General features: G+C 45.3%; 1 protein-coding gene and 1 long non-coding RNA gene across 7 annotated transcripts in view; one reads left to right on the top strand and one right to left on the bottom strand.

Annotated features, from left to right (window-relative positions):
* The window catches only part of TBC1D8 (TBC1 domain family member 8), a 133325-nt gene extending 120982 nt beyond the window's left edge, over positions 1-12343 (bottom strand). For all 5 annotated transcript variants that reach the window (XM_049856318.1, XM_049856314.1, XM_049856315.1 and 2 more), the window contains exon 1: positions 12094-12343. In XM_049856318.1, the coding sequence (XP_049712275.1) occupies positions 12094-12220 (127 nt within the window). In that variant the 5' untranslated portion in view covers positions 12221-12343. The remainder of the gene's footprint in view (positions 1-12093) is intronic.
* A 459-nt stretch (positions 12344-12802) lies between these two features.
* On the top strand, positions 12803-24412 carry LOC126060184 (uncharacterized). 2 transcript variants are annotated; one of them, XR_007513563.1, is made up of 5 exons: positions 12803-13108; positions 13245-13351; positions 23063-23211; positions 23289-23368; positions 23831-24412. It is a non-coding gene; the product is annotated as an uncharacterized LOC126060184 (long non-coding RNA). The 2 variants fall into 2 exon arrangements; XR_007513562.1 differs by having other exon boundaries at positions 13245-13461.
* The last annotated feature ends 604 nt before the right edge of the window (positions 24413-25016 follow it).

Here is a 25016-nt window from a genome sequence, read left to right as displayed (position 1 = left end):
TGGGGCTCTTTCAGATGTCATTTCAGGATATCACCATCCTGGAGATTCCCTTCTAAGAATTTCTTCTTAAACAAATACCAAAAGGCGCAAATCATTACGGAAAAATAGATACATTTGACTATAAGAAAACTGAGAATGTTGGTTCTTCAAAAGACCCATAAAGAAAGCTAAAAGCCAGGTCATAGAAGGAGAATTTTAAATACATACAATTGAAAAAGAACACAGAAAACACACACACGTGGCTCTTAAAAATAAGATAAGAAAAAGATACCCAACAGAAAAACAGGTAAAGACCCAAACATTACAACCAAAAACCCCATGGGATTTGGTTCCTTGGTTTGGAGGTCTAGGGTCATGGTTTCATGGGACATCCCAGTTGATTAGCCTAATAATATGTTTAGTGCTTCTGTTCAACCTCCTAGTTCCTTGGTTTGGAAGTCCAGGGTCATGGTTTCATGGGACATCCCAGTTGATTAGCCTAATAACATGTTTAGTGCTTCTGTTCTACCTCCTAGTTCCTTGTGTAGTGCCTGAGGTCTTAAAAGCTTGCAAGTGGTCAACCAAGGCACAACAGCTTGTCTCTATTCACCTGGAGCAACTGCGGAAGGAGAGACAGGAATAGAAGGAGGATATGGAACGTGTGACCAACTGCCTCCCTGAACACCTGCCTCCTTTGCCAGGAGACCAAAAGAACTGAATTGTGCCTGGCTACTGTTACTGAACATTTTGATCAAAGATTCTATAGAACAATCCTCAACAAAAGTGGGAAAATGCAGAATGGAATTTCAAATTCTCATGGACTCCAGACCTTCTGGAGCCATGGAGGCTAGATGAACTCCTGAAACTATTGTCCTGAGATAATCTTTAAACCTTAAACCAAAAATATTCCCTCAAGTTTTCTTAAAATCAAACAATAGTTTAGCTTTGGGTTTTGGTTAGTAAAGAATATCTGCCTTGAGCATTGTGCTCTTTCGAGGTCTATCTATGTGGTATCAAATTGATAATAGCAACTCAAAAGATTAAACAGGAGACTTAGGGGGCAATGAATTTGTGTTAATGGGGGAGGAACAACTCAGAAAAGAAGGGTGAGAAGGGCTGCACAACTCGAAGAATGTAATCAATGGCACTGAATTGTAGAAGCCGTTGAATTGCTGTCTGTTTTACTGTGCTCATTCTCAACGACAACAAAATAAATAAAAACTGTTTTAAAAGACACAAACATTTATCAGAAGGGAAAGCAAACAGCCAATAAACACATAAAAAGATTCTCATCCCTATTAGTAATAAATGAAATACAAAAACCACTATGAAACACTATTTTATACCTCTGTGGATAAGTGTTTGGCTGCTAACCGAAAGGTGAGCAGCACAAATCCACCAGCCACTCCTTGGAAGCCCTATGGGGCAGTTCTACTCTGTCCTATAGGGTCGCTATGAGTCGCAATTGACTCAATGGGCAATGGGTTTGGTTTTGGTTTAACCTGGGAGAAAGTAACATCTCTGTCAACACCAAGTATTGGAGAAAATGTGTCACTGGAAATTTTTATACACTGAATCACTCTGGAAAACACTTTGGAATTATCTAGAAAAGTTGAAAATGCACATCCCTATGACCCAGTATTAGAGCTGACCACAAATGTTCCAGTTCTCTTTTCCCAGGCACTTAGTAGGATTGCACTTCCCCATCTCTTTGAGGTCACATGTGGCCACACAACTTGCTTTGGCCAATGAAGTATAAGCAGAAGGAATATACGTCACTTCCAGCGGAAGCCTGAAAAGCTAGCATGAGATTCGGCAAATTTTCAAAAAAAAATTTTTTTTTTTTTTCTTTTATCATTGTAATCATGGAAGCCCTGGGGATGGAGACTCCAACAGCCATCTTTGACTAACTACTCTCTATCCTATAGGGTCGCTATGAGTCAGAATCAACTCGACTGCAATGGGTCTTGCTTTTTTGTTTGTTTAATTATTATTATGTCCTAGAGTGATACAGCCAATGCCTTGTTTGATTGTCTAATCACAAATGTATTGCTCTTATTATGTTCTCATTAAATGCAACTGTTGGAAATGCCAAAGCTTTTTTTAATGGCTTATCAGCCCTTAAAAATGTATCAATTCACCTCCCAGCCAAACAACAGACAAGCCCATAAAATAAACACTAACACCTGAGAGGAATGGGCTCCTTAGAACAAGCAATTATATGAGACAAAAGTACAATATCTGCCCAAAAGCAAAGATAAGAAAAGATCTCTGCTGACCCACACCGGCTATTCAGCATGCGGGAGAAATAAAGTCACATGTTGAACCCATAAAATGTTTGGGGTGTTTGTTTCCGCAGCATAAGCTAGCCCATCTTGACTAATACACCCAACAGTGTCCCTCATAGGTGTATTCCTGAGAGAACATTATACCAGAATGTTCATAGCAGCGTTGTCTGTAATATCAAAAAACAAAACAAGAAACCCAAATGTCCACTGACAGGTGGATTAATAAATAAATAATGATACATTCATTCAAAGGATACTACACATCAAGGAAAACGAATAACCATAAATAACCTACGGCTACGTGTATCCCCAGGGTTGAACGTCACCGAAACAACAGAGAGGAAAAAACAAGATGGAAAAAAATGCATAAAGTATGACTTGCCTTGGATAAAGTTATAAAATACATACAAAGCTAAACACTGTATTGACTACGGATACATATAAAAGTGCTAAAACTATGAAGAAAGGCAAAGGAGAATCTACCACATAATTCAGGACAGTACTTCCCACAGAAAAGGGAGGTGGGTGTGATCAGGATGGCGCACAAGTGGCCAGTCCGGCACCGGGTATGTCCCATTTTTTAGCAACAGGTGGTGGATACATGGTGTTCCTTTTACTGCTTATATTTTACTGTTACGTTGTCTACTTTCATGCACATGAAAAATTTCACATTAAACTTTAGGTGAATTACCACTGTGTTTACCGTTCTGTTTTTGAGTGTCCACTCTATCAATAGTTACATACACAGAATAAAACCAACGACGAAATGTGGTACCTTTTCCTAAGAAAATCTTACTAAGGGGCTATTTATTTATTTGCCATTGATTTCTTTTTTTTTTTTAAGTAAAAAGCAGGAAGCAGAAAAATAAATATAATAAAATCCAGCAGAACCGACAGACCTGCCAAATGTTGAAGAATATGAATGACTCGAATTCCTAGAGCTGTGCTGGCTGGCTGGTGGTGTAGTGGGGCAATTACCCTGGTATAGCACAGAATTTTTAAAGCTTACCGGCTGGGCTGGCCCAGCAGACAAACTGCTGCTTGTCCTTACGGCACGCTGCCATGAGAATCAGCATGACAACACTCCTTCTATTATTTATTCCTGTTTTTGCATAATTTCTATCTCCAGGACTACGAACGACATTCTTAACCTGGCAAGCTCGCATCTATCAATTCTATTGGATATCCGTTTATTCGACAAATATTTATCAAGAGTGCTCCAGTTTTACCAAAAAACACAATAAAATATTACTTTAAAAAAAAAGTACTCTCGTGATACACTGGAGTTACAGTGATGAGCAATGGGGTCATGGGACGCCCCCCCCCCCAGACCTCACTGCCTGGTGCACTCTAAACAGATACCACAAGGACTTACACAGTTACAAAGTAGGCAGGATAATGGAAAAGTAGGAGGTGGTACAAGAAATCAGGGTGGCCCAAATTCAGATTGGGGCAGGGCTTAGGTAAACACCTCAGAGGAAGTGGAGTCAGGGCCGAAACCCGAAGGGTGAGAAGAAGTAGCCAGCCGGAGCGGGTGGTAAGGCAGCCCAGGCAGAAGGAACAGCTGTGAAGAGGTCCTGGGGTCGCACTGGAGGGTCTGTAGTGAAAAGTAGCACGCGAAGGAGGGGAGAGTTGGTGCAGAGATAGAGCAGGCAACACCCAAAAAACCAAACCCAACCCATTGCCTTCCAGTTGATTCTGACTCATAGTGACCCTATAAGACCGAGTAGAACTGCCTCATAGGGTTTCAGGGGCTGAAATCTTTACAGAAGCTGACAGCCACATCTTTCTCTTACAGTGTGGCTGGCGGATTAGAGCTGCCCACCTTTGGTTGGCAGCCGAGCGCTTAGCCGCTGCGCCACCAGGACTGCTTCATGCAATACCCAAGGAGATGTTAAAAAAAAAATAGGTGTTAAAATTTGTTCTGGGCTTTTTAATACAATTGATTAAAGTTTAGCAATTAGAAAAAAGTCTGTACTGGAACGATTATCAGATTTACTACTTTCATTTTAAATAAATTCCTTCTTTATCTAATGCCACCAGAATGTGGAGTCAAGATCAGAAAAGCCTTATCCCTTCACAGCGAGTAAACGGATTCTTAAAAAGCTACCAGCCTCTCAATTATCTTCAGCAATCCCGAAGGAGTTCCAGTTATCCTCACTCGGCTAGCCTCCATTGCCCCACCACCCAAACCTCTGTACCATCTAATAGGTCCTGGGAGGAGCCCTGGTAGGACAGTGGTTAAGTGCTTGGCTGCTACCCTAAAGGGTGGTAGTTCGAACCTACCAGCCACTCTGTAGAAGAAAGATGTGGCAGTCTGCTTCTCTAAAGATTAACCCATTGTCCAGTGAGTTGATTCCGACTCATGGTGACTCCTATAGGACAGGGTGGAACTGCTTCTATAGGGTTTCCAACAAGCAGCTGGTGGATTCGAACTGTCAGCCTTTTTGGTTAGCAGCCGAGCTCTGAACCACTGTGCCACCAGGGCTCCTCAGAAAGATTAAAAAAAATTACGGCCTAGGAAACCCTCCTGGGGCAGTTCTACTGTGTCCTATAGGGTCACTACGAGTCAGAATTGACGGCAACGGGTTTGTCTTTTGTTTTTGTTTTTTTTTTTAAAGTCCTGGAGTGATAAAGCCAGTGCCTTGTTTGATTATCTCATCACAAATATATTGCCCTTATTACATTCTCATTAAATGCAACAGTTGGAAACCCCAAAGCTTTTATTAATGGTTTATCAGACCTTAAAAAATGTATCAATTAACCTTCCAGCCAAACAATAGACAAGCCCATAAAATAAACACTAACACCCAAGAGGAACCTGCTTCTTAAAACAATCAATTATAGGAGATCAAAAGGGCAACATCTGTCCAAAAGCAAGGATGAAAAGGCAGAAAGGGGAAGAATATCAGGACGAAAGGAAACAGGGAATCCAAAGCAGAAATGGGGAGAGTGTGGACACATTGTGGGGCATAAAACCAAAGCCATGATACACTTTATGTACAAACTATCAAACGGGAATCAAATTTGCCCTGCAAACTTTCACCTAATACATAATTTAAAAAATAATAATTCAAAAAAGTCATGTGTTCTACTCCATTCCTCGACACGCTCACCTCCCGCTCCCACCCTCCAGCATCTGAGACATGGGCAGGGCTCCTCCCCAGGGCTCCAACAGAGTCCTCGCTGAAAAGCCTAAGGGTTCCACTCACAACTCAACCTCTGTGGCTTCCCAGGAGCTTTGAGCTCGAGTAAAAAGACCCTTCTTCCTCCCCTCCCCTATCTTTCGTGATATAACCCTTAAGACACCACCTCAATCGTGTTCACTAATTCTTCCCAGAAAAATTTCACAGCACGCAAAAGGGTTCAATGGAGTAGTAAGCAAGGAACAAGTATGCCTGTGGAAGGTGCCTTCCTGGAGGTCAAAACATTACACAGCTACAAATGGTGGCGGAATAATCTGGAAAAGATAGTGATCATGGTTGTACAACATGAAGAATGTAATGTAGTCAATGTCACAGAATTATACACGCAGAAACCAATGAATTAAAGAATTTTTTGTTGTGTATATTTTCACCACAATAAAAAGAATTTGTGTCAATTATTTTGCCTATAAAATTACGGTATTGCTATCTCTTCAAATTGATGCTACTGAATTGTAAAGATACCAAGAAAAATCAAAGTACTTCCTTTATTTGTGGTTTCTTCCTTACTGTGCTTTTGGAAAACAAGACCAAAGCCTTTGTGAGACACTAGAGCCAGCATCTGGGAAGTCTACACGAGGCAACAGCTGCCCAGTCGAGCCAAAGATTTTCATCGTTGGCAGAGAGGAAACCCACCAACAAATTCAGCTACCTGAGAGGAACTCAAGCCAGTGTTGGGCGGACCTGCCAAAAAATGCAACACCATGCTGGGCTTCACCTGCTTTCAACCTTTCCGAGAGAGTGGTTCTCAGCGAGCCTTGCGACCTCCTGTGAATCCCGAGTGTCACCTTCATCTCTCTCACCTGGTCCAAAACAACAAGGACAGGACACTGTTCCACAGGCAGCAAGTAGACAAGTCCGCTCTGTACACACTGTACTCAAACTTACGCGGGGAAGCAAGGTGAAGGTTCCCTTTACTATCAGGATTTAGGAGCCCTGGTGGCACAGTGGTTAAGAACTCGGCTGCTAACCAAAAGATCGGCAGTTTGAATCCACCAGCCGCTCCTTGGGAACCCTATGGGGCGGCTCTACTCTGTCCTCTAGGGTCGCTATGGGTTGGAAACCACTTGACCGCAACGGGGCTTGGTTCTTTTGGATTCGGATTTAACTTGGTCAAAGAAGCCCTTGTACCCAAATCCTGTAAACTGCCTTTTCTATGGGCAAAACTTAGCACAAATCCCTATTTAAACATTTACCTGTTTGATTATACTCATTGAATACTGCATTTTCTAACAGATGAGTATGTCTTATATCCTTCATTACAATGGAAACATCTTCACAATGCCTTCTTTCTTAGAAGCCCTCTTGTTCTTCAAATTTTTTTTTAATGTCATTTTGCTTTATCTTTTTTTAAACCAACTCGGCACCCAGCACATTTAAGCCCTTAATATATGTTGTTTATTTTAATTCTAACAACCTGATAGGTCTGTTTCATTATCATCCTTGTGTTAAGGATGAGTAAAACTAAGTCTCCCACATCCCGTCTATCAGTCTGTCCTACTGTGGTGGCTCGTGTGTAGCTAAGATGCTGAAAGCTATGACATTTGTATTTCAAATACGAGCAGGGTTCACCTATGGTGGACAGGCTTCACGGAGCTTCCAGACTAAGACAGACTAGGAAGAAAAGCTTGGCAATCTACTTTCAAAAATTAGCAAATGAAAACTCTAGGATCACAACAAAATATTGTCCAATGTAGTGCTAGAAGATGAGACCCCTAGTTTGTAAGGTACTCAAAATACAGAGTGGCCCTAACAATGGACTCTGGCACACCAACAATCACGAAGATGGAGCAGGACCAGGCAACCTTTTATTCTGATGCACGGGGGTTGCCGTGAGTTGGAGCCAACTCAGGACAACTAACAACATCATCAAAACTAAGACTCAAAGGAACTAAATAAACTAGCCCAAGGCCTCTCGGCCCAGATTCTTAACCAGCAGACTTAACTCCAAAGCGCTTTATTTCCATGATACCATATTACCTCCCTTGATCCTACATGTTTAGGGAACTGGATAGCCCGTAACTACTACCACAAATGCAATGACAGAAACAGAGGCATAAGGTAGGCGTTTTGAAAAGCAAAAAACATCATTGTTGTGTTCAAATTCTAACTCTTTAATTAACTGCCAGCCTCTTTGGAAGAAGAATTGCAAGATTATACAGAAATGCACATAATAAAAGATGGAAAAAGTAATAATAAAATCCTCCAGAAGGGCACATCTAGGTGATGACACTCTGTCTTCAAGTGAAGTTGAAGTGCCTCCAAGGAAGCGGGGGGAGGGCCCCGGGGCCGGTGATGCTGGGTGTTCCTTCTGCCCACCGCCTCCAGAACGCTAACTTCATGCCATTGTTCTCCCACGGCAGCGTGAACTTTTACACCAAATATTCCCAGAGGCGAGGGACTGTATCCAAGTGAACACTGCAGATCTTTACTTCCTTTCCAGGACAGCAGAATCACCCCTGTCAGCAGAGTTTTGGAAACAGCGTATAATGCTGAATTTAGCCCCACCAAGTTCCCACAGCCGCCAGCACTGCCCAGAGCCCAGGACTTCCTTCTCCAGACAGATCCCAGGGGGTGGTAATGGCACCCACATCTGTGCCAGCCAGTCCCCTCCACCTGAGAAGTCAGTACCCCCTCCAGCTCTCCACGGTGGCCAGGTAAACAGGAAGCCTCAAAAAGAGAAGGGTTATTCCTGTTCCATGGGGTCACCTCAGCCCCCGTCGGTGAAGCAGGGCCCCGCCTCCCAGCCAACTTTTAGGAAAAAGTGGGCTCGATCGTTCTTGCGCATACTCATTCCTCTGCTCATTCAGCAAACATTTACTGAGTATACACCATGTGCCAGGTGCGACCAACGGTCATACACCCGCTCTTCCAGGACAGGCATCCTAGTAAGGGGCAAACGATGAACAAAATAAATAAGTAAATTATGTCATGTATTAGGAAGCAAGAAACAGTTAAGGAGAAAAATACAGCTGGAGAGATGCATGGGGAGTGTGTATGTAGGCTTGTTAGGTGTTGTCGAGTTGGTTCCAACTCAAAGTGACCCTACAGGACAGAGCAGAACTGGCCCATAGGGTTTCCGAAGACCTGCAGGTGGATTTGAGCTGCCCACTTTTGGTTGGCAGCTGCGCACTTAACCTCTGTGCCACCCAGGGCTCTGACTCATGGGTAGGAGGACAAATAATAACCTTCAAAGAAATGAAAGTTTATATTTTGAGGGCGGGCAATTTTTAAACACGTCAAAATATATTTTAAATGCCAATGGAGACATATATTTGCTAGCCCAAAGGCTGTGGTTCAAACCCATCGGCCACTCTGCAGGAGACGTGGCAGTCTGCTTCCTTAGATTTACAGCCTTGGAAACCCTACGGGGCAGTTCTACTCTGCCCGACAGGGTTACTATGAGTTGGAATTGACTTGACGGCAATGGGTTTGGTTTGTGGGGGTTTTTTTTCTTTAAATCTAACAAAAAATTTGGTAATGCAATAAAAGAAGAGACACTTTTTGATTATCGCTCCCTAATATCTTGGTTCCAATTCCTCTTGGCCACCTCTATTTGCTCCCTTCAACTCCACACAAACACCTCAGCCTGCCAGAATGCGTATCGCGTCACGCACACTGTGTTTGGGCCACTGCGATCCACGGGTTTTTTCACTGGCTGATTTTCAGAAGTAGAGTGCCAGGCTTTTCTTCCTAGTCTGTCTTAGTCTGGAAACGCCACTGAAACCTGTTCCAAATCATAGCAATACGCAAGCCTCCACTGACAGACTCCAGCGGCTGAGGCCGAGGTGCATTAGCTGGGAATCAAACCTGAGTCTCCTGCATGGAAGGTGAGATGTCTATCGATGAACCACCACCACGCTGTATATCACTTTGTTGTTGTTGTTGTTAGCTGCCATTGAGTTGATTCCAACTCCTAGCGACCCTACAGGACAGTGCAGAACTGCCCCGTAGGGTTTCCAAGGAGCAGCTGGTGGATTCGAACTGCAGACCTTTTGGTTAGCAGCAGAGCTCTTAACCACCGCACCACCAGGGCTCCATATATCACTGTAGCACCTATTGTTTTCATATATAAACACTCAAGCTTTAAACCCTTAAAATAAATTGCTGAAAGCCTTCTGAATTAGAATTCTGTATTTTCTGCCAGCTGTCTTTTTTTTTTTTTGTCACCAACATGGAGCTGCCCTCTGTATCACGTCAGTCTCAACGTTACAAGTGGCACCTGTTAAGACTACCCTGACGGCAGATGTGGTAACTCCGAGTTGCTCAACCCACACAGCAACGCTCTCTGCTTCCCAATTAAGAGCCCGAAGGTAAAGTGGTTGGCTTCAGAAAGGGTATCATCCTTTCTCAGTCAACGGAGGTCTGAAATAAAACACACCGTCCTGTCTGTGTGTGTGTGTGTATTTTCCTTTTTTTTTTTTTTTTTTTTAGCTAATCTTACTGCCTTTAAGAATAAGCCCAAATCAAAGTAAACACCAAGTAAGGCCAAAGCCACAGGCAGGGATGACAATATGAGACCTGTTGGATTCTGAATGTAACAGGAAGTGCATCATTTTGAGTTGAACTACAGGTCAAGTGGACAACAGTGCCAGAAACACTCCAGAAGGTCAGGCATCTTATCCACAGCTCTGCCTTCTTTGTCTGGACCCGTCTCCCCTGCTAGATGGTGACTAACCTGAAGGCAGCAGGCCTCATCCACGTGCCTCTTGGGAGTCTTTCACAAAGCAGCCTTACAGAGCATCATGGCACTTAGTGTGCAGGAAACCAAGAGAAGGAATGAAAGCCTTTGCTAGGCAAACATTCTCTTTATTTTCCATTTCAAATCTTCAACCCTGTCTTCATTCCCCACCAAAGGAGACCATTTACAGGCTAGATACCACACTTAATGTGCCATAAATTAAAAGATACTGCCACCAAAGAAGGAGCCCTGGTGGCACAGTAGTTAAGAGCTTAGCTGCTAAACAAAAAGGTCAGCAGTTCGAATCTACCAGCTGCTCCTTGGAAACTCTATGGGGCAGTTCTACCCTGTCCTATAGGGTCGCTATGAGTCAGACTGCACGTCAATGGGTTTTCAGTTTTATTTTGCTGTCGAAGCAGGTGAGGACAAACCCTCTCCTCTGGCCTCTTTGCTTCTGATGTTCTTCCAAGAGCTCCATCAGCCTCCACTTCCTGAGAGCCTGGAAATCAAGTGCCACTGTGATGCTCAGGGACCCACCAAGGCCCCTAGGGTCTCCTGACACCCACACGAACCCCCTCCAGCAGCTTACAGAAACTCACAAGGTGCTCCAGAGGCATCCCCCTCCCCCCACCCCTGCTCGACCTGTCCCACTACCACCAGACCACTGCTGACCACCGACATCAGTCACCCAACTACCCACAATCCCTCTCACCCACAAGTCTGGAGAACTCCCAGCTACTCCTTGAGCCTCAGACCACCCCCTCTAACTCACCCAACTGACAGCTTTCTTGCCCTAAAGTATACTAAGAACAATTTCCCTTGCACTTGAGTCACCAACACCCAGGCCCAGGACCCAAGTTGGATCCCTTGATTTATCTGGTCTCGGGCCTCTCCTCTGTATAAGGAGGGAGGTGATGGGAAGAAGATCTAGGCCGCTTTTATTTCATATTCCAAATTTCGAAAATTCCATAAAGGACTCAATAAATTGTTCCTTCCTGGACCTGCTTAAGCCCTGGTGACGTAGTGGTGAAGCCTTGTGGTTGCTAACCAAAAGGTCAGCAGTTCGAATCCACTAGCCCCTCCTTAGAAACCCGAAGCCAAGGGTTTGGTTTGGTGTTGGCTTTGACCTGCTTAAACAGGTGTCCCAGCGAATGCAAGCTGGCCTGGATTTCCCAAATGTTTGATTTTCAAAGTGCTTCGGATCATAACTTTTTTTTTTAACGCTTTGTTTTTCACAGAGTTTACAAGAAAGAGTTTTGCTTTTTCTCATGTAATTCCTTGGGAAAAACTGAAGGAGAAGAATAGCTGGCCTGCTCAATTTTGACACTAAGATCAAGAGCTTTGGGGTTCGCGGTGCCTCTGTCTCCCTGCCGGCTGCGGAGACAGTCCCTGGCCCGCCCTGCCCACACGCCCTGGCCGCTCCCGGATCGCCCGGGCCTCCCGAGCTGCGCTCCGCCGTCCGATGGCCGCGAGTCCTCAGCCGCGCTCGACGCAGCCCGGAGCCTAGGGCGAGTCCAGGTGGCCGGGCGGAGCCGGCCTCGGCGTGCCCGCTGTCACCTGGCACCTGTACGGGGCTCACGCTCCTCTGGGGCGTCCCGGAGCGCCCCGCAGGCCCTCGCTCTCTGGGCGACGCTCAAGCCAGTTTTCCTCCTTGGATCCCCGAGCGAAGCGTGGCCTCCAGGCGCCCACCAGGCCAAGCAGCAAAGGCACCTGCCCTGCCCTGGAAAATGCAGGAGCCCGCGAGTCCCCGTGCCACAACCCAGACCCGGGCTTTGGGGAGAAATTCAGAAGAAAGAGGAGAACACGCCCCGGCAGGGCCGTCCTGGCCCGGGGTCTCCGTGCGCTCGCCGCCTGCGACGCGGCCCCGGGCTGGGAGCGCCGTCCCCGGCGGGTGGCGAGGCCCCGGGAGCCCGGGCCCGCCCGCCGGCCGCGCGCCCCTTACCCGTGAGCCGGCCGGCCCCCTCGCCGTGCCCGCGGCGCCGCTGCAGGATGAAGTAGCAGCTGCTCTTCTGGGTCACCCAGAGCTTCAGCGCGTTCTTCAGCAGCACCTCCTCCGGCTTCAGCCACATCGCTGCGGCCCGCCCGCGCCCCCGGCCCCGGGTCACATCGCTCTGGCGCCGGCCGCGCCGGGCCGAGCCCGCTCGGAGGAGGCAGCGACGGCGGCGCGGGGACCGCAGCCCGCGCCCCTGCCCTGCGCCTGGGAAAGTGGCGCCCGGGCGGCCGGTCCCGGAGCGCAGCGCCCCAGCGCACGGCTCCGCCCACCGGCGCCCCCTGGGCACGCCCCCTGGGCCCGCCCCCTGGACCCGCCCCCGAACCCGGCTCTGGACACGCCCCCCGGACCCGGCTTTGGACACGCCTCCTGGACTCGCCCCTGGGCCAGGCCCTGGACATGCCTCCTGGACCCGCCCCCGGACCCGGCTCTGGACACGCCCCCTGGTCCCCGCCCTCCGGACCCAACTGGGGGCTCCCGGCACCTCCCCCGACTCCGCCCCCGACCCCGACTCCGCCCTCCGACCCGCCCCGGGCCCGCCCCCTACCCCTCCCACCGCCCAATTGGGGGCCCCGGCTCCGCCCCCGGTTCCGCCTCGGCTCCGCCCCCGCCCCGGCCACCCCGGCCCGCGCCCCCCGCCGCTCCCGAAGCGCAGCCCGGGTTTCCGCGCCCCACGCTCGGGCGCGCAGTTCCGGAACGGAGGGAGGAAGTCCAGCTCCCTCGGCCAGGTCCCCGCTCCTCCGCACTCTCCCTCCCCGTGCGCTCCGCCGACCAGAGCCGGGGAGCAGCCCGGCGCCTGGGGAGCCCCCCTCCGCCCCTCCTGGCTCCGGAGACCCGGGGCGCCGCCTCCCGGCCGCCTCGTCCGAGAGGAGCAGGAGGTGGGAGCTAAAAGCGTCCTTCCCACAGCTGCAAGCTGCCCCCCCAGGGCTTTTATCTTTTGGGTGAAAATGCGCCCCAGAAAACGCGGGTGAGTCTGCAATAACAGCATTCACAGTAACAACAACAAAAAAAATTTTTTTTTTACTGAAAAAGCATTTAAAATTATTAAAAACAACTGTTTTCCTTTCTCCTTTTTTTTTTTTTTTTTTTTTTTTAATGCGTAGCACACGCTTTTGAGGCTTTCGCAAGAGATCCAACTGAGTCACTGAAAGAGCAGCGATGTTGTCGGATCAAACTCCACGCTGCGGACATCCCTCTTGGGGCACAGAAGGTACCAATATTAGGGCCACCCTACCCAGGGCTGAAGCCAGTCACGTTTGTTCTGAGAGAAATGAAAAGCTGGAAAATACGGAGTAAAGAAAAGCTCAATGAAATGTGGAGGTAGGCTTTTAGGATTTTTAAATACCACCACTGAATTTCCTTAAGGCTGTTGTAGAAACAGAGGCGAGGTGGCTGGCCCTGAACAGGCAGGGTGACCTCCCAGAGATCTCCACAACAGAACCAACAAAACCAAACCTGTTGCCATAGAGTCAGTTGCTACTCATGGTGACCCTGTAGGGCAGAGTAGAACTGCCTCACAGGGTTTCCTAGGAGTGGCTGGCGGGTTTGAACTGCAGACCCTTTGGTTAGCAGCCATAGGCTTTTAACCACTGCACCGCCAGGCCTGGAAGGCAGTTAAGTTCAACACTTTAGCAAAAGAGGAAAAGAAGAACTTTTGGAATGTCCTTTGGGTTTTGATAAAGGAGTCCCTGACAAAACGTGACTGCTGTTTAGCACAGAATCGAATACTAGAAGTAAATCCGCCACAGGATGCCTGTGGACTGAGTGAAACCCCTTCTTCACTGGAAGCAAGGGAACCTATCTGCAGACAGTCAGAAAGGGTTGGCTGAGAAGCCCTGACCTGACCTGGCATGGTGAGAGACCACAGCAAGAGCCCTGTGCAAAGGCACCGCCAGGTTGCCCAAGGGGAGCAAGCGGGAATGCCCATCAAGGGAGGCAGGGAAGTTCAGAAGCCAAGTTGGTGGTCCAGGGACTATAAGGCCACTGATAAGTATCTTCTGAGTAAAACTGAGGAGGAAGTCAGCTATAATCTGAGATTGGGGTGCACCGGAGCATACAGAGCAGTCAGGAATGACAAGTAAATATCCCTCCCGGACATGTTTACTGGGTACCTCTTCTCAGACCTACTGCCAGACTCTGGAATTGCAGAGATGAATGGGTCATGGACCCTGTTGTAAATAATCACAAGCAGGAAAACGGGTGCAGAAAAGTGTGGTGGGCACCATGACGAGAGTGTAGGAAGGGACAGTGCGGAGGAGGCAGTGATGGCGGGGAAGAGGTACACACAGTGAACAGTTCCTGGGCGAGGGCTTTGAGAAAGCCCCCCTGGATAGCTGCTGCTTGACTGGGGCTTGAAAAATGGAGTAAGTGTTCACCACCAGGTCAGGTAGAGGAAGCAAGTCTGGCAAATGCCAATGGATACGACGTTGTTTAGGGCACACCTCTGGAGGCAGACTACCCTAGATGAAACCCCACTCCTGCTACAAGTCAGCTGTACAACCTTGACCTTGGGCAAGATATAAATCTTAGTGAGCTTCAGTTTGCTCAACTATAAAATCGGGATAACCATACTACCTCCTTTATTGGCACCATCTAGTTTTTTTTAGTGTATAATATGTTCAAGTGCTCGGGACAAACAGTAAGCATTAAATAAATGTCAGCTGTTATTACTAAATGTACAGAGGTTCCTGGAGGTAAAACAATACACACATCCATATTTTAAATATTATTAATCTGAACTATCTGCTATATATATTAAATATGATTAAAGTAAACATGGAAAGAGGTATTAAAGCAACTGGGAGGGGATGAAGAGAATACTGTGCCCTAACCTCTGTCTTCACGTTGAGTCGATTCTGACTCATAGCAACCCTGTGTGCAGCAGAACAAAACACTACCTGGTTCTTCGCCATCCTCATGATCCTTGTTAAATGCTTGAGCCCGTTGTTGCAGCCACTGTGTGAATCCATCTCCTTGAGGGCCTTCCTCTTTTTCACTGACCCACTACATTACCAAGCATGAAGTCCTTCTCCAGGGACTGGTCCTGCCTAAAAACATGTCCAAAGTATGTGAGACAGAGTTTCGCCATCCTTCCTTCTAAGGAGCGTTCTGGCTGTACTTCTTCCAAGAGAGACTTGTTCATTCTTTTGGTGGTCCATGGTATATTCAACCTTCTTCATCAACACCGTAATTCAAAGGCATCAATTCTTCTTTGATCTTCCTTATTCATTGCCCAGCTTTCACATGCATATGAGGCGATTGGAAATACCATGGCTTGGGTTAGGCCTGGAAACCCTGGTGGCATACTGGTTAAGAGCTATGGCTGCTAACCAAAAGATTGGCAGTTCAAATCCACCAGGCACACTCCTTGGAAACCGTATAGGGCACTTCTACTCGGTCCTATAGGGCCATTAGGTCCTATAGGGCCACTATGAGTCTGACTCGACAGCAGTGGGTTTAATTTTGGGGGTTTGGGTTAGGTGCACCTTAGTCCTTAAAGTGACATTTTTGCTTTTTAACACTTTAAAGAGGTCTTTTGCAGCAGATTTGCCCATTGCAATGTGTCATTTGATTTCTTGACTGCTGCTTCCATGAGTGTTGATTGTGGATCCAAGTAAAATGAAAGCCTTGACAACTTCCATCTTTTCTCCATTTATCATGATGTTGCTTATTGGTGCAGTTGTGAGGATTTTTGTTTTCTCTGAGCCAAATCAAATAGATGCCAAAAGGCAAGGGAACCCAGGAGATGCTGTCTGCTGAGAGCAGCCTCCTGGACTCAGAGCAGGGTGAAGAGGGATGGAGAATGTCTCTGGAGGGACAAATGGAGAATACCCAGCACAGGTAGTAACAGCTTCCTACTGTTGCTCATCTCTGGGTGCTCACCGTCCCTTGCTGGTTCCCTAATCGTGCCCACATCTCTTCAGTAGTCCTTCCGTCGAAGTCTCCTGAACCATCCTGAGTTGGATTCTGTTTCATGCCAGGACCCTGACTGACACAGTAGTTGGTCCAAGAGTGGTCTCAGGAAACAAAGTTTTTCAGCGTGGAATTCTGAACGGGTTACACACATATTTATGAATGCACAGGGAGCAAAAAGTTGCAGGTAGTCCGTGACACACAGCAGCAGCAGGGTGACTCAGATTAGCACCGGTGGTGGTGTCAGGGCCAGCTGGGGGACAAGCTTTGAGGGCTCTTGCTGCTGTTGAACTTGATTGTTACGGCAACAGTGATAATTACCAAGATTGTAGAGTGAGGTGGCTGTATCTGATTGCCCTGGAGAGTTCACAGAAAAAAATATAAACACACAGGTATTAAATTCTCATCTCCAGGTACAAATATGGTGAAATTCAAAGAATCCTTTATCTGGTATAGCCACAGGGCAGACAAGATTTGTGTTCCCATCTGAAATCTGATTGTGCAGGTTACAGGACTGTTACAGAGGTTAAGTGCTCAGCCTCAACAAGTCCCTGTTGCTAAGATCAGAACACTAAATGGGAAGGAGTGGGACCATAGACGAGATGGGATCATTTGGGGAGACACAGACAAAGCTGAACTCCCAAATCCCAAGTCTTGTTTGCCTACAGAAGCAGCCTGTCCTCCCCCAAATGACAGTGTTAGTCACCGCTTGAATGAAGAGCTTTCAAGACTTCACCTGGGACGTTTGCCTCCCAAGTGGATGTCTGTTCCCCTCAAAACTTACATCCTATGCCTTCTTGACTCCAAGTCCATAACAACAGGCTCATAAGAGAATTGCAAGGTGTGCCAGGACCTAGCTTATATACCAAGAACATTGGAAAATCTTGCCAATATGTATTGTCAGGAAGCTGGGGAGTATTATGAGAATAGAGTTTAGAGTGTTAGACCAAAGAGAAAGAAATATAACATTGGATTCAGCAAGGGTTATGAATATGCATATAGCCACCCGAGATTCCTGATTTTGTGTGTTGTATCCAGCATCTGTGAGACTCTAAAGTTTGCTTCCTTGGTTTATTGAAACTTGGCTTCAACAAAGGCCTGTAGTCAATGAGGTTGAGATGCCAAAACTTCCCTGGTGAATAAAGACTAAGAGTTTAAACGTTTAGGAAGAAAGGAATGTTCCAGTGGAACTATTTTGTGCACCCAACTCAGCCCCCACCCCCTCACCAAAGAGCCCAAGAAACGTTCTTTATCAACACATTAAAAAATGGGGGGAGTTTCTACTTCCAGTAATGGCGGCTAAAGACCAGTCCTCCTTCTGAAGACAGCCATAAAATCTGGACATTGGTAAAACAAACAAACAAAAAGAGCCATTCATTTGAAGCCATGAGGGAGGTACCATGGCAGCAAAGACTTGAGGGACCAAGACTCGAGAGGAGAAACTGACATACAGTCTTGTTTTTCTCTTCAAAGTCTTTGCTGGAAGGCAAAGAATCCAAGCAAAGCTTCTGGAAGTTATACATACAAGGTAGACAAAAATTGGAATTCAGACCCTACCCAGAGAAGGGACCTTAGTAAGTAACCCAGGTTTTTGGTTAGGATCACCAAAGTGATACGTTCTCAGAGTAGAGGGGAACCCCCCTCCAAAAAAAAAAAAAACTCCACAAAGACTAGTGCCTCCCTTTCCCCCAAGCATCTCCATCTCTGATTGATAGAAGATCTTTCCCCACTCTTATTACTTGTCAGAAGCCAAAGTAAATCCTCCCAAAGGATGATAACACCATTCAGAGCCTCGATTTTTTTTCTATAATTTTTCATACACCGTAGTCAGCATCAGTACGTTACCAGGCATGATAGGAAGCAAGATTACATGACCAAAACGCAAGAGAAAAAGAGCAGAATCTGTTAGCAACTGATTCATAGAATCGCCAGACATTGAAGTTATCAGGTGCAGAGTGGAGTATGTATTAGTAACAAATGCAAGAAATGAGATAATGTGATGCTTAATTTTATGCATCAACTTGGCTGGGCTGTGGTGCCCAGGCATTTGGTAGAAAACTAGAATAAAACCCAGACCAAATCCATTGCCATCAAGTCAGTTCTGACCCGTGGTGACCCCGTGTGTCAGAGTAGAACTGTGCTCCACACGGTTTTCAATGGCTGTAATCTTACAGAATAAGGAGCCCTGGTGGTACAATGGTTAAACATTCAGCTGCTTACCGATAGGTTAGAGGTTCGATCCCACCCAGAGGCTTCATGGGAGAAAAGACCTGGAGATCTGTTCCTGTAAAGACTGCAGCCTAGAAAGCCCTGTGGAGCAGTTCTTCCTTTCACATGAGATTACTGGTATGGACTGAATTATATCCACAAAAAAACCTGTGTATCAACTTGGTTAGTTAGCCCATGAGTCCCAGTATTCTGTGGTTGTTCTCTGTTTAGTGATTGTAATTTTATGTTAGAGAGGATTAGGGTTGGATTGTAACACTCTCACCAGGTCACATTCCTGATCCAATGTAAAAGGAGTTTCCCTGGGGTGTTGCCTGTACCAGCTTTTATCTCTTAAGAGGTAAAAGGAAAGGGAAGCAAGCAGAGAGTTGGGGACCTCATACCACCAAAAAAGTGGTGCTGGGAGCAGAGCAGGTCCTTTGGACCCAGGGTCCCTGCACCTGAGAAGCTCCCCAACCATGGTATGGTTGAGGACAAGGACCTTCCTCTAGAGCTGACAGAGAGAGAAAGTGTTCTCCTGAAACTGATGCCCTGAATTTGGACTTTTAGCCTACTTTACTGTGAGAGAATAAATTTCTCTTCATTAAAGCCATCCACTTGTGGTATTTCTGTTATGGCAGCGCTAGATGACTAAGACAGTCACTATGAGTTGAAATCAACTCAGTGGCACCTCACAACGACAATCTTATGGAAGTAGATTGCCAGGCCTTTTCCTCCACAGTGCTGCTGGGTGGATGCTAACCACCAACCTTTCAGGTAGTAGCTGAGCATAATACTAGTCTAAAATACTAGAAGGTTTTGTAGATGTGATTAACGTTTGTAATCAGTTGATTTCAAATAAAAGAAAGTACCCCGTGGCCTCATATATATGAGGAAGCTGGACAGTGAAAAAGGAAGACCAAAGAAGAATTAATGCATTCGAATTGTGACAACGGTGAGGAATATTGAGTATACTGTGGACTGCCAGAAGAAAGAACAAATCAGCCTTGGAGGAAGTACAGCCAGAATGCTCCTTAGAATTAAGGATGGCAAGACTCATCTCGTTTACTTTGGGCACATTGTTAGGAGGGACCAATCACTGGAGAAGGTCATCGTGCTTGGTAGAATATCAGTGAAAAAGTGGGAAACCCCCTGTGAGATGGAATGACTCAGTAGCTACAATGGGCTCACACAAACAATTGCAAAGATGGCACAGGAGACTGGAAAACATTTCATTCTGTTACACGTAAGATTGCTGAGTCAGAGCCAACTTGACAGCAACTAACGACACCTCTCAGTGATGTAGATGGGCTTCATGCAATCAGTTCAAGAGGTTTCCAGGAGCAAAACTGAGGTTCCTGAGAGAAGGAATTCTGCCTCAAGACTGTGACATAAAAATCCCGCCTGAGTTTCTGGCCTGCCAGTCTACCCTATGGATTTCAGACTTGCCAATTCCTTAAAGTAAATCTATCCATTTGTCTCTCTCCCTTAGACACAGATGTAGATATAGATCTGCAGAGAGACAGAGATACAGGCAGAGACGGGTATATCATATCTGTAGAACCCTGACTGATACAGATTTGGGTTATCAAGGGTGGTTCTAGAGGAGCAGAATCTAAAGGAAGATTTTTCTTGGTTTTATTTTTTTTTTCTTTAAATATTTCGTGTTTTAGGTGAAAGTTTACGCAGCAAATTGGGTTCCCATTCAAGAATTTTTATACAAATTGTTCTGTGACATTGGTTACATTTCTTACAATGTGTCAGCATTCTCGTTATTTCCATTCTGTTTGTTCTGTTTCCATTGATCTAGCTTCCCTGCCCATCCTTGATTTCTAACCTTTTTGCTTTGGGTAAATGTTGACCATTTGGTTTCATATAGTTGATTGTTTAAGGGAGCACATTACTCACAGGTGATATTGTTTGTTTTATAAGCCAACCTGTAATTTGGCTGAAAGGTGACCTCCAGGAACAGCTTCAGTTCTAAGTGCAAAGGGTATCCTAGGGCGATAGTCTCAGGGGTTCCTCCAGTCTCTATCAGTCCAGTAAGTCTGGCCTTTTCTTAGGAATTTGAATTTTGTTCTAAAGATGTGTTTTTTGAATTGATCCTGGGGTCTTTGGAATTGCTCATTTAATCTGATTAGATATAAAGGCACCGATGATTCTCTTTCCAGTAATAAAGAGAGCACTGATAGTCCATGGGCTGATGTGGCAGTACACAAAATACCACCATTGGATGTTGTGGTTAGGTGCCATCAAGTCAGTTCCTTCTCATAGTGACCCTGTGTACAAGAGAACGAAACACTGCCTTGTCTTGCGCCATCCTCCTGATCGTTGTTAAATGCTTGAACTCACTATTGCAGCCATTGTTGCAGATGTCAGTCCATCTCATGGAGGGTCTTCCTCTTTTTTGCTGACTTTCTACTTTACCAAGCATGACGTCCTTCCTCAGGACTGATGCCTCCTGATAATAGGTCCAAAGTATGTGAGACAGTTTCCCTATCCTCACTTCCAAGGAACATTCTAGCTACCCTTCTTCCAAGACATACTTGTTCGTTCTTCTGGCAGTTCATGCTATATTCAGTATTCTTTGCCAACACCATAGTTCAAAGACGTCAATTCTCCTTTGGTCTTCCTTAACCATCACCCAGCTTTTGCATGCATATGAGGCAGTTGAAAACACCACAGCTTGGGTCAGGCACACCTTAGTCCTTAAAGTGACATCTTTGCTTTTTAACACTTTAAAGAAGTCTTTTGAAGCAGATTTGCCCAACGCAATGCGTCTTTTGATTTCTTGACTGCTGCTTCCATGGCTGTTGATTGTGGATCCAAGTAAAATGAAATCCTTGACAACTTCGATCTTTTCTCTGTTTATCATGATGTTGCTTATATTGGTCCAGTTGTGAGGATTTTTGTTTTCTTTATGTTGAGGTGTAATCCATACTGAAGGCGTACTCTTTGATCTTCATCAGTAAGTGCTTCAACTTCCCTTCAGTTTCAGCAAGCAAGGTTGTGTTATCTACATATCACAGGTTGTTATTGAATCTTCCTCCAATCCTGATATCCCGTTCTTTTTCATATAGTCCAGCTTCTCAGAGTATTTGCCCAGCATACAGATTGAGTAAATATGGTTAAAGAATACAGCCCTGACGCACACCTTTCCTGACTTTAAACCACGCAATATCCCCTTGTTCTGTTCCAAGAACCACCTCTTGCTCTATGTAAAGGTTCCTCATGAGCACAATTAAGTGTTCTGAAATTCACATCCATCGCAGTATTATCCATAATTTGTTATGATCCACACAGTCGAATGCCTTTGCATAGTCAAGAAAACACAGGTAAACATCTTTATGGTATTCTCTACTTTTAGCCAGGATTAATTTGTCATAAGCAATGATATCCCTCGTTCTGCATCCTCTTCTGAATCCAGCTTGAGTTCCTGGCAGTTCCCTGTTGATGTACTGCTGCAACCGCTTTTGAATGATCTTCAGCAAAGTTTTACTTAAGTGTGGTGGTATTAATGATATTGTTCGGTGATTTCCCCATTTGGTTGGATCACCTTTCTTTTGAATAGGCATAAATATGGATCTCATCCAGTCAGTTGGCCAGGTAGCTATCTTCCAAATTCTTTGGCATAGATGAGTGAGAACGTCCAGCACTGCACCTGTCTGTTGAAACATCTCAGTTGATATTCCTTCAATTCCTGGGGCCTTTCTTTTTGCCAATGGATACTCCTAATTAAATAACTTAGAAGAGGCAAGGTTCTGGGTGTTCATGTATTTTATACCTTAGAACATTTTTGTCAAACTAATGAGTATAATGAGATTGGCTAGTTGCTCCTAATTGTCTTGGAGAAAGTGGCAGGAGGCGAGGGGGTGGTGTGGAGAATGAACTCAGGGGTTCAGTTTCCCAGCTCAAGTACCACAGAAGTGACCTGAAAGTTTCTATGTGTGCCGTGGAAGAAACCCTTATTTCCTATAGCCACAGAACTGACATTTCTGAAAACCAAACCCAGAGTCTCATCCTCCAAACGAGTGAATTACAACAGAAATTTAATTTCCAACCTTGTAGGCATAGGGCATCTGTTGATAAAGTGAGGGCACTGATTGGGATAGAATGACCCTGAAGATTGGAATGAGGACATATGGGCAGATTGTAATGAAGCTGGGGATACTGAACCCCTGGTAATGTAGGTGAACCTCATCTAATCAGTTGAAGGTCTTAAGAGCAAAAACTGAGGTTTCCTAAATAAGAAATTCTGGCTCCAGACTGCAATATCTATTCCTGCCTAAGTTTCTAACCTGCTGGCCTGTCCTACAGATTTCAGACTTGCCAGACCCACAATCATGTGAGATGTGAGACAATTGCTTAAAAGAAATCTCTTTATACAGATATAGATGTTGTTGCTGTTAGGTGCTGTCGAGTCGATTCAGACTCATAACCACCCTATGTACAAAAGAACGAAGCACTGCCCAGTCCTGCGCCATCCTCACAATCTTTGTTATGTATGATCCCATTGTTGCAGCCACTATGTCAATCCATCTCGTTGAGGGCCTTCCTCTTTTTTGCTGACCCTCTACTTTATCAAGCATGATGTCTGTCTCCAGGAGCTGATCCCTCCTGATAACGTGTCCAAAGTAGGAGACAAAATCTCACCATCCTCACTGCCAAGGAGCACTATGGCCGTATTTCTTCCAAGACAGACTTGTTCATTCTTCTGGCAGTTCATGGTATATTTAATGTTCTTTATCAACACCATAATTCACAGGCATCAATTCTTCTTCAATCTTCCTTTTTCATTGTCCAGTTTTCACATGCATATGAAGCAACTGAAAATACCATGGCTTGGGTGAGGTGGACCTTAGTCCTCAGAGTGACATCTTTGCTTTTCAACACTCGAAAGAGGTCTTTTGTTGGATTTCCTGACTGCTGCTTCCCTGGGAGTTGATTGTGGATGTAAGTAAAATGAATCCTTGGCAACGTCAGTCGTTTCTCCATTTATCATGATGTTGACATATATCTATCCCCTCTAGGATAGATGGAGACTTGGTGGCTCAGTGGTTAAGAGGTACAGCCGCAAACCAGAGACTGTGTGGGCAGCTTCTATCTGGAGGTGAGATGAGAAGGCAGAGGGGAACAGGAGCTGGTTGAATGGACACGGGAAATGCAGGGTAGAGAGAGGAAGTGTGCTGTCACATTGTAGGGAGAGCAACTAGGGTCACGTAACTATGTACAAGTTTTTGTATGAGAAACTCACTGGAATTGTAAACCTTCACCTAAAGCACAAAAAAAATTTTTTGTGTGTGTGCTTTAGGTGCAAGTTTACAGAGCAAATTAGTTTCTCATTCAAAAATTTATATACAGATTGTTTTGTGACAACGGTGGCAATCCCCACAGTATATCAGCACTCTCTCTCTTTGCCTTCACACCCTGTGTTCCCAGTGTCCATTTGTCCAGGTTTCCTGTCCCTTCCTGCCTCCCACCTTTGCTTTTGGGCAGGTGTTGCCCATTAGGTCTCCAATACTTGAGTTAACTAAGAAGCATGTTTCTCACATGTGTTATTGTTCATTTACAGTTCATTTCATAGGCCTGTCTAATCTTTGGCTGAAAGGTGGACTTTGGAATCGACTCACTTTGGATGCGTTGTCGGGAAAGTCCAATCTTGAGAAGGATATCATGTTTGGCAGAGGGCCAGTGAAAACAAGGGACACCTTTATTGACACAATGGCTGCAGCAGTGGACTCCAGCATGTCATCGATCATGAAGATGGCACAGGGCTGGCAACGTTTTGTTCTGTTATACATAAGGTTGCCAAGAGTTGGAGCTGATTCCATGGCAACTAACAACAGCAAGAAGGCTATTTTATAACTCTTTGTCAGAGTAGAGGGATCCCTGGGTGGCTTGTTGAAAACTGACAGTAATACAAATGATTCTTGTCCAAAGCACTGCAAATGAACTTTGTTCCATAGAGATGTCACCTATAGGGTATTAACCAGTTCTGCATGTATTAATTAGCAACTTCATGTCAGCCTTTCTGTATATCTCTTCTATATCTATATTTCTGTTCTTCAAATTCTCCTTTCACCTAGTCTTAACATCTTATTGGTTCCCTCAGAATTAATGAGTTGAATAAAATCTTTGATCTATGTTCATTTTATATTTGCATGAGAGTCATGCTTTTAAGCTTTTGAAAATTACACTTTAGAGATAAGAAGAATGAGGACACAATTGGCAGGATTCTGAAATGATTTCATTGTAGTGGAAAGCTGGAAAAAGGTAAAAGTCTCTTCAGTGATACTTTTGCTCCCCTGCCCTGTTCTTTCCCTATTTTACCACCAGTTTGTTTCAGTTTTTTATAAGACAGAAAATCGATGCTAATAACCCCATAACATAAATGATCCATAATTTACACCATAACAGAATTAAATAAAAGAACAAAACCTCGAAACACTCTCTAATTAGCTCTGAAAAGTGACTGATCTATAGTGGATACAGAATCTGCGTTTTGTTTCAATAATAAGCTTCTTAAGTAGAAAGAGAAGGATTTTGACAAATTAAAGAACTTTCGTACAGTATGTTGTACCTTCGTAAACATAATGGTACAAGTTACAGTATTCTTTCTGAGATTCCAGGATTTGACCTGAAAATGTTTTCTTTGCATATTCAGCTGTCTCTGAACAAATAAGAGTAGGATACCTCCTCTTATCCTGGTATATATATTTTTTGTTGTTGTAAAAATGTATATAACACAACGTTGGCAA

The sequence above is a fragment of the Elephas maximus genome, chromosome 17, assembly GCF_024166365.1.
Source record: "Elephas maximus indicus isolate mEleMax1 chromosome 17, mEleMax1 primary haplotype, whole genome shotgun sequence".
NCBI classification, from domain to species: Eukaryota; Metazoa; Chordata; class Mammalia; order Proboscidea; family Elephantidae; genus Elephas; species Elephas maximus.
This window is presented reverse-complemented; position numbering and strand designations above follow the sequence as displayed.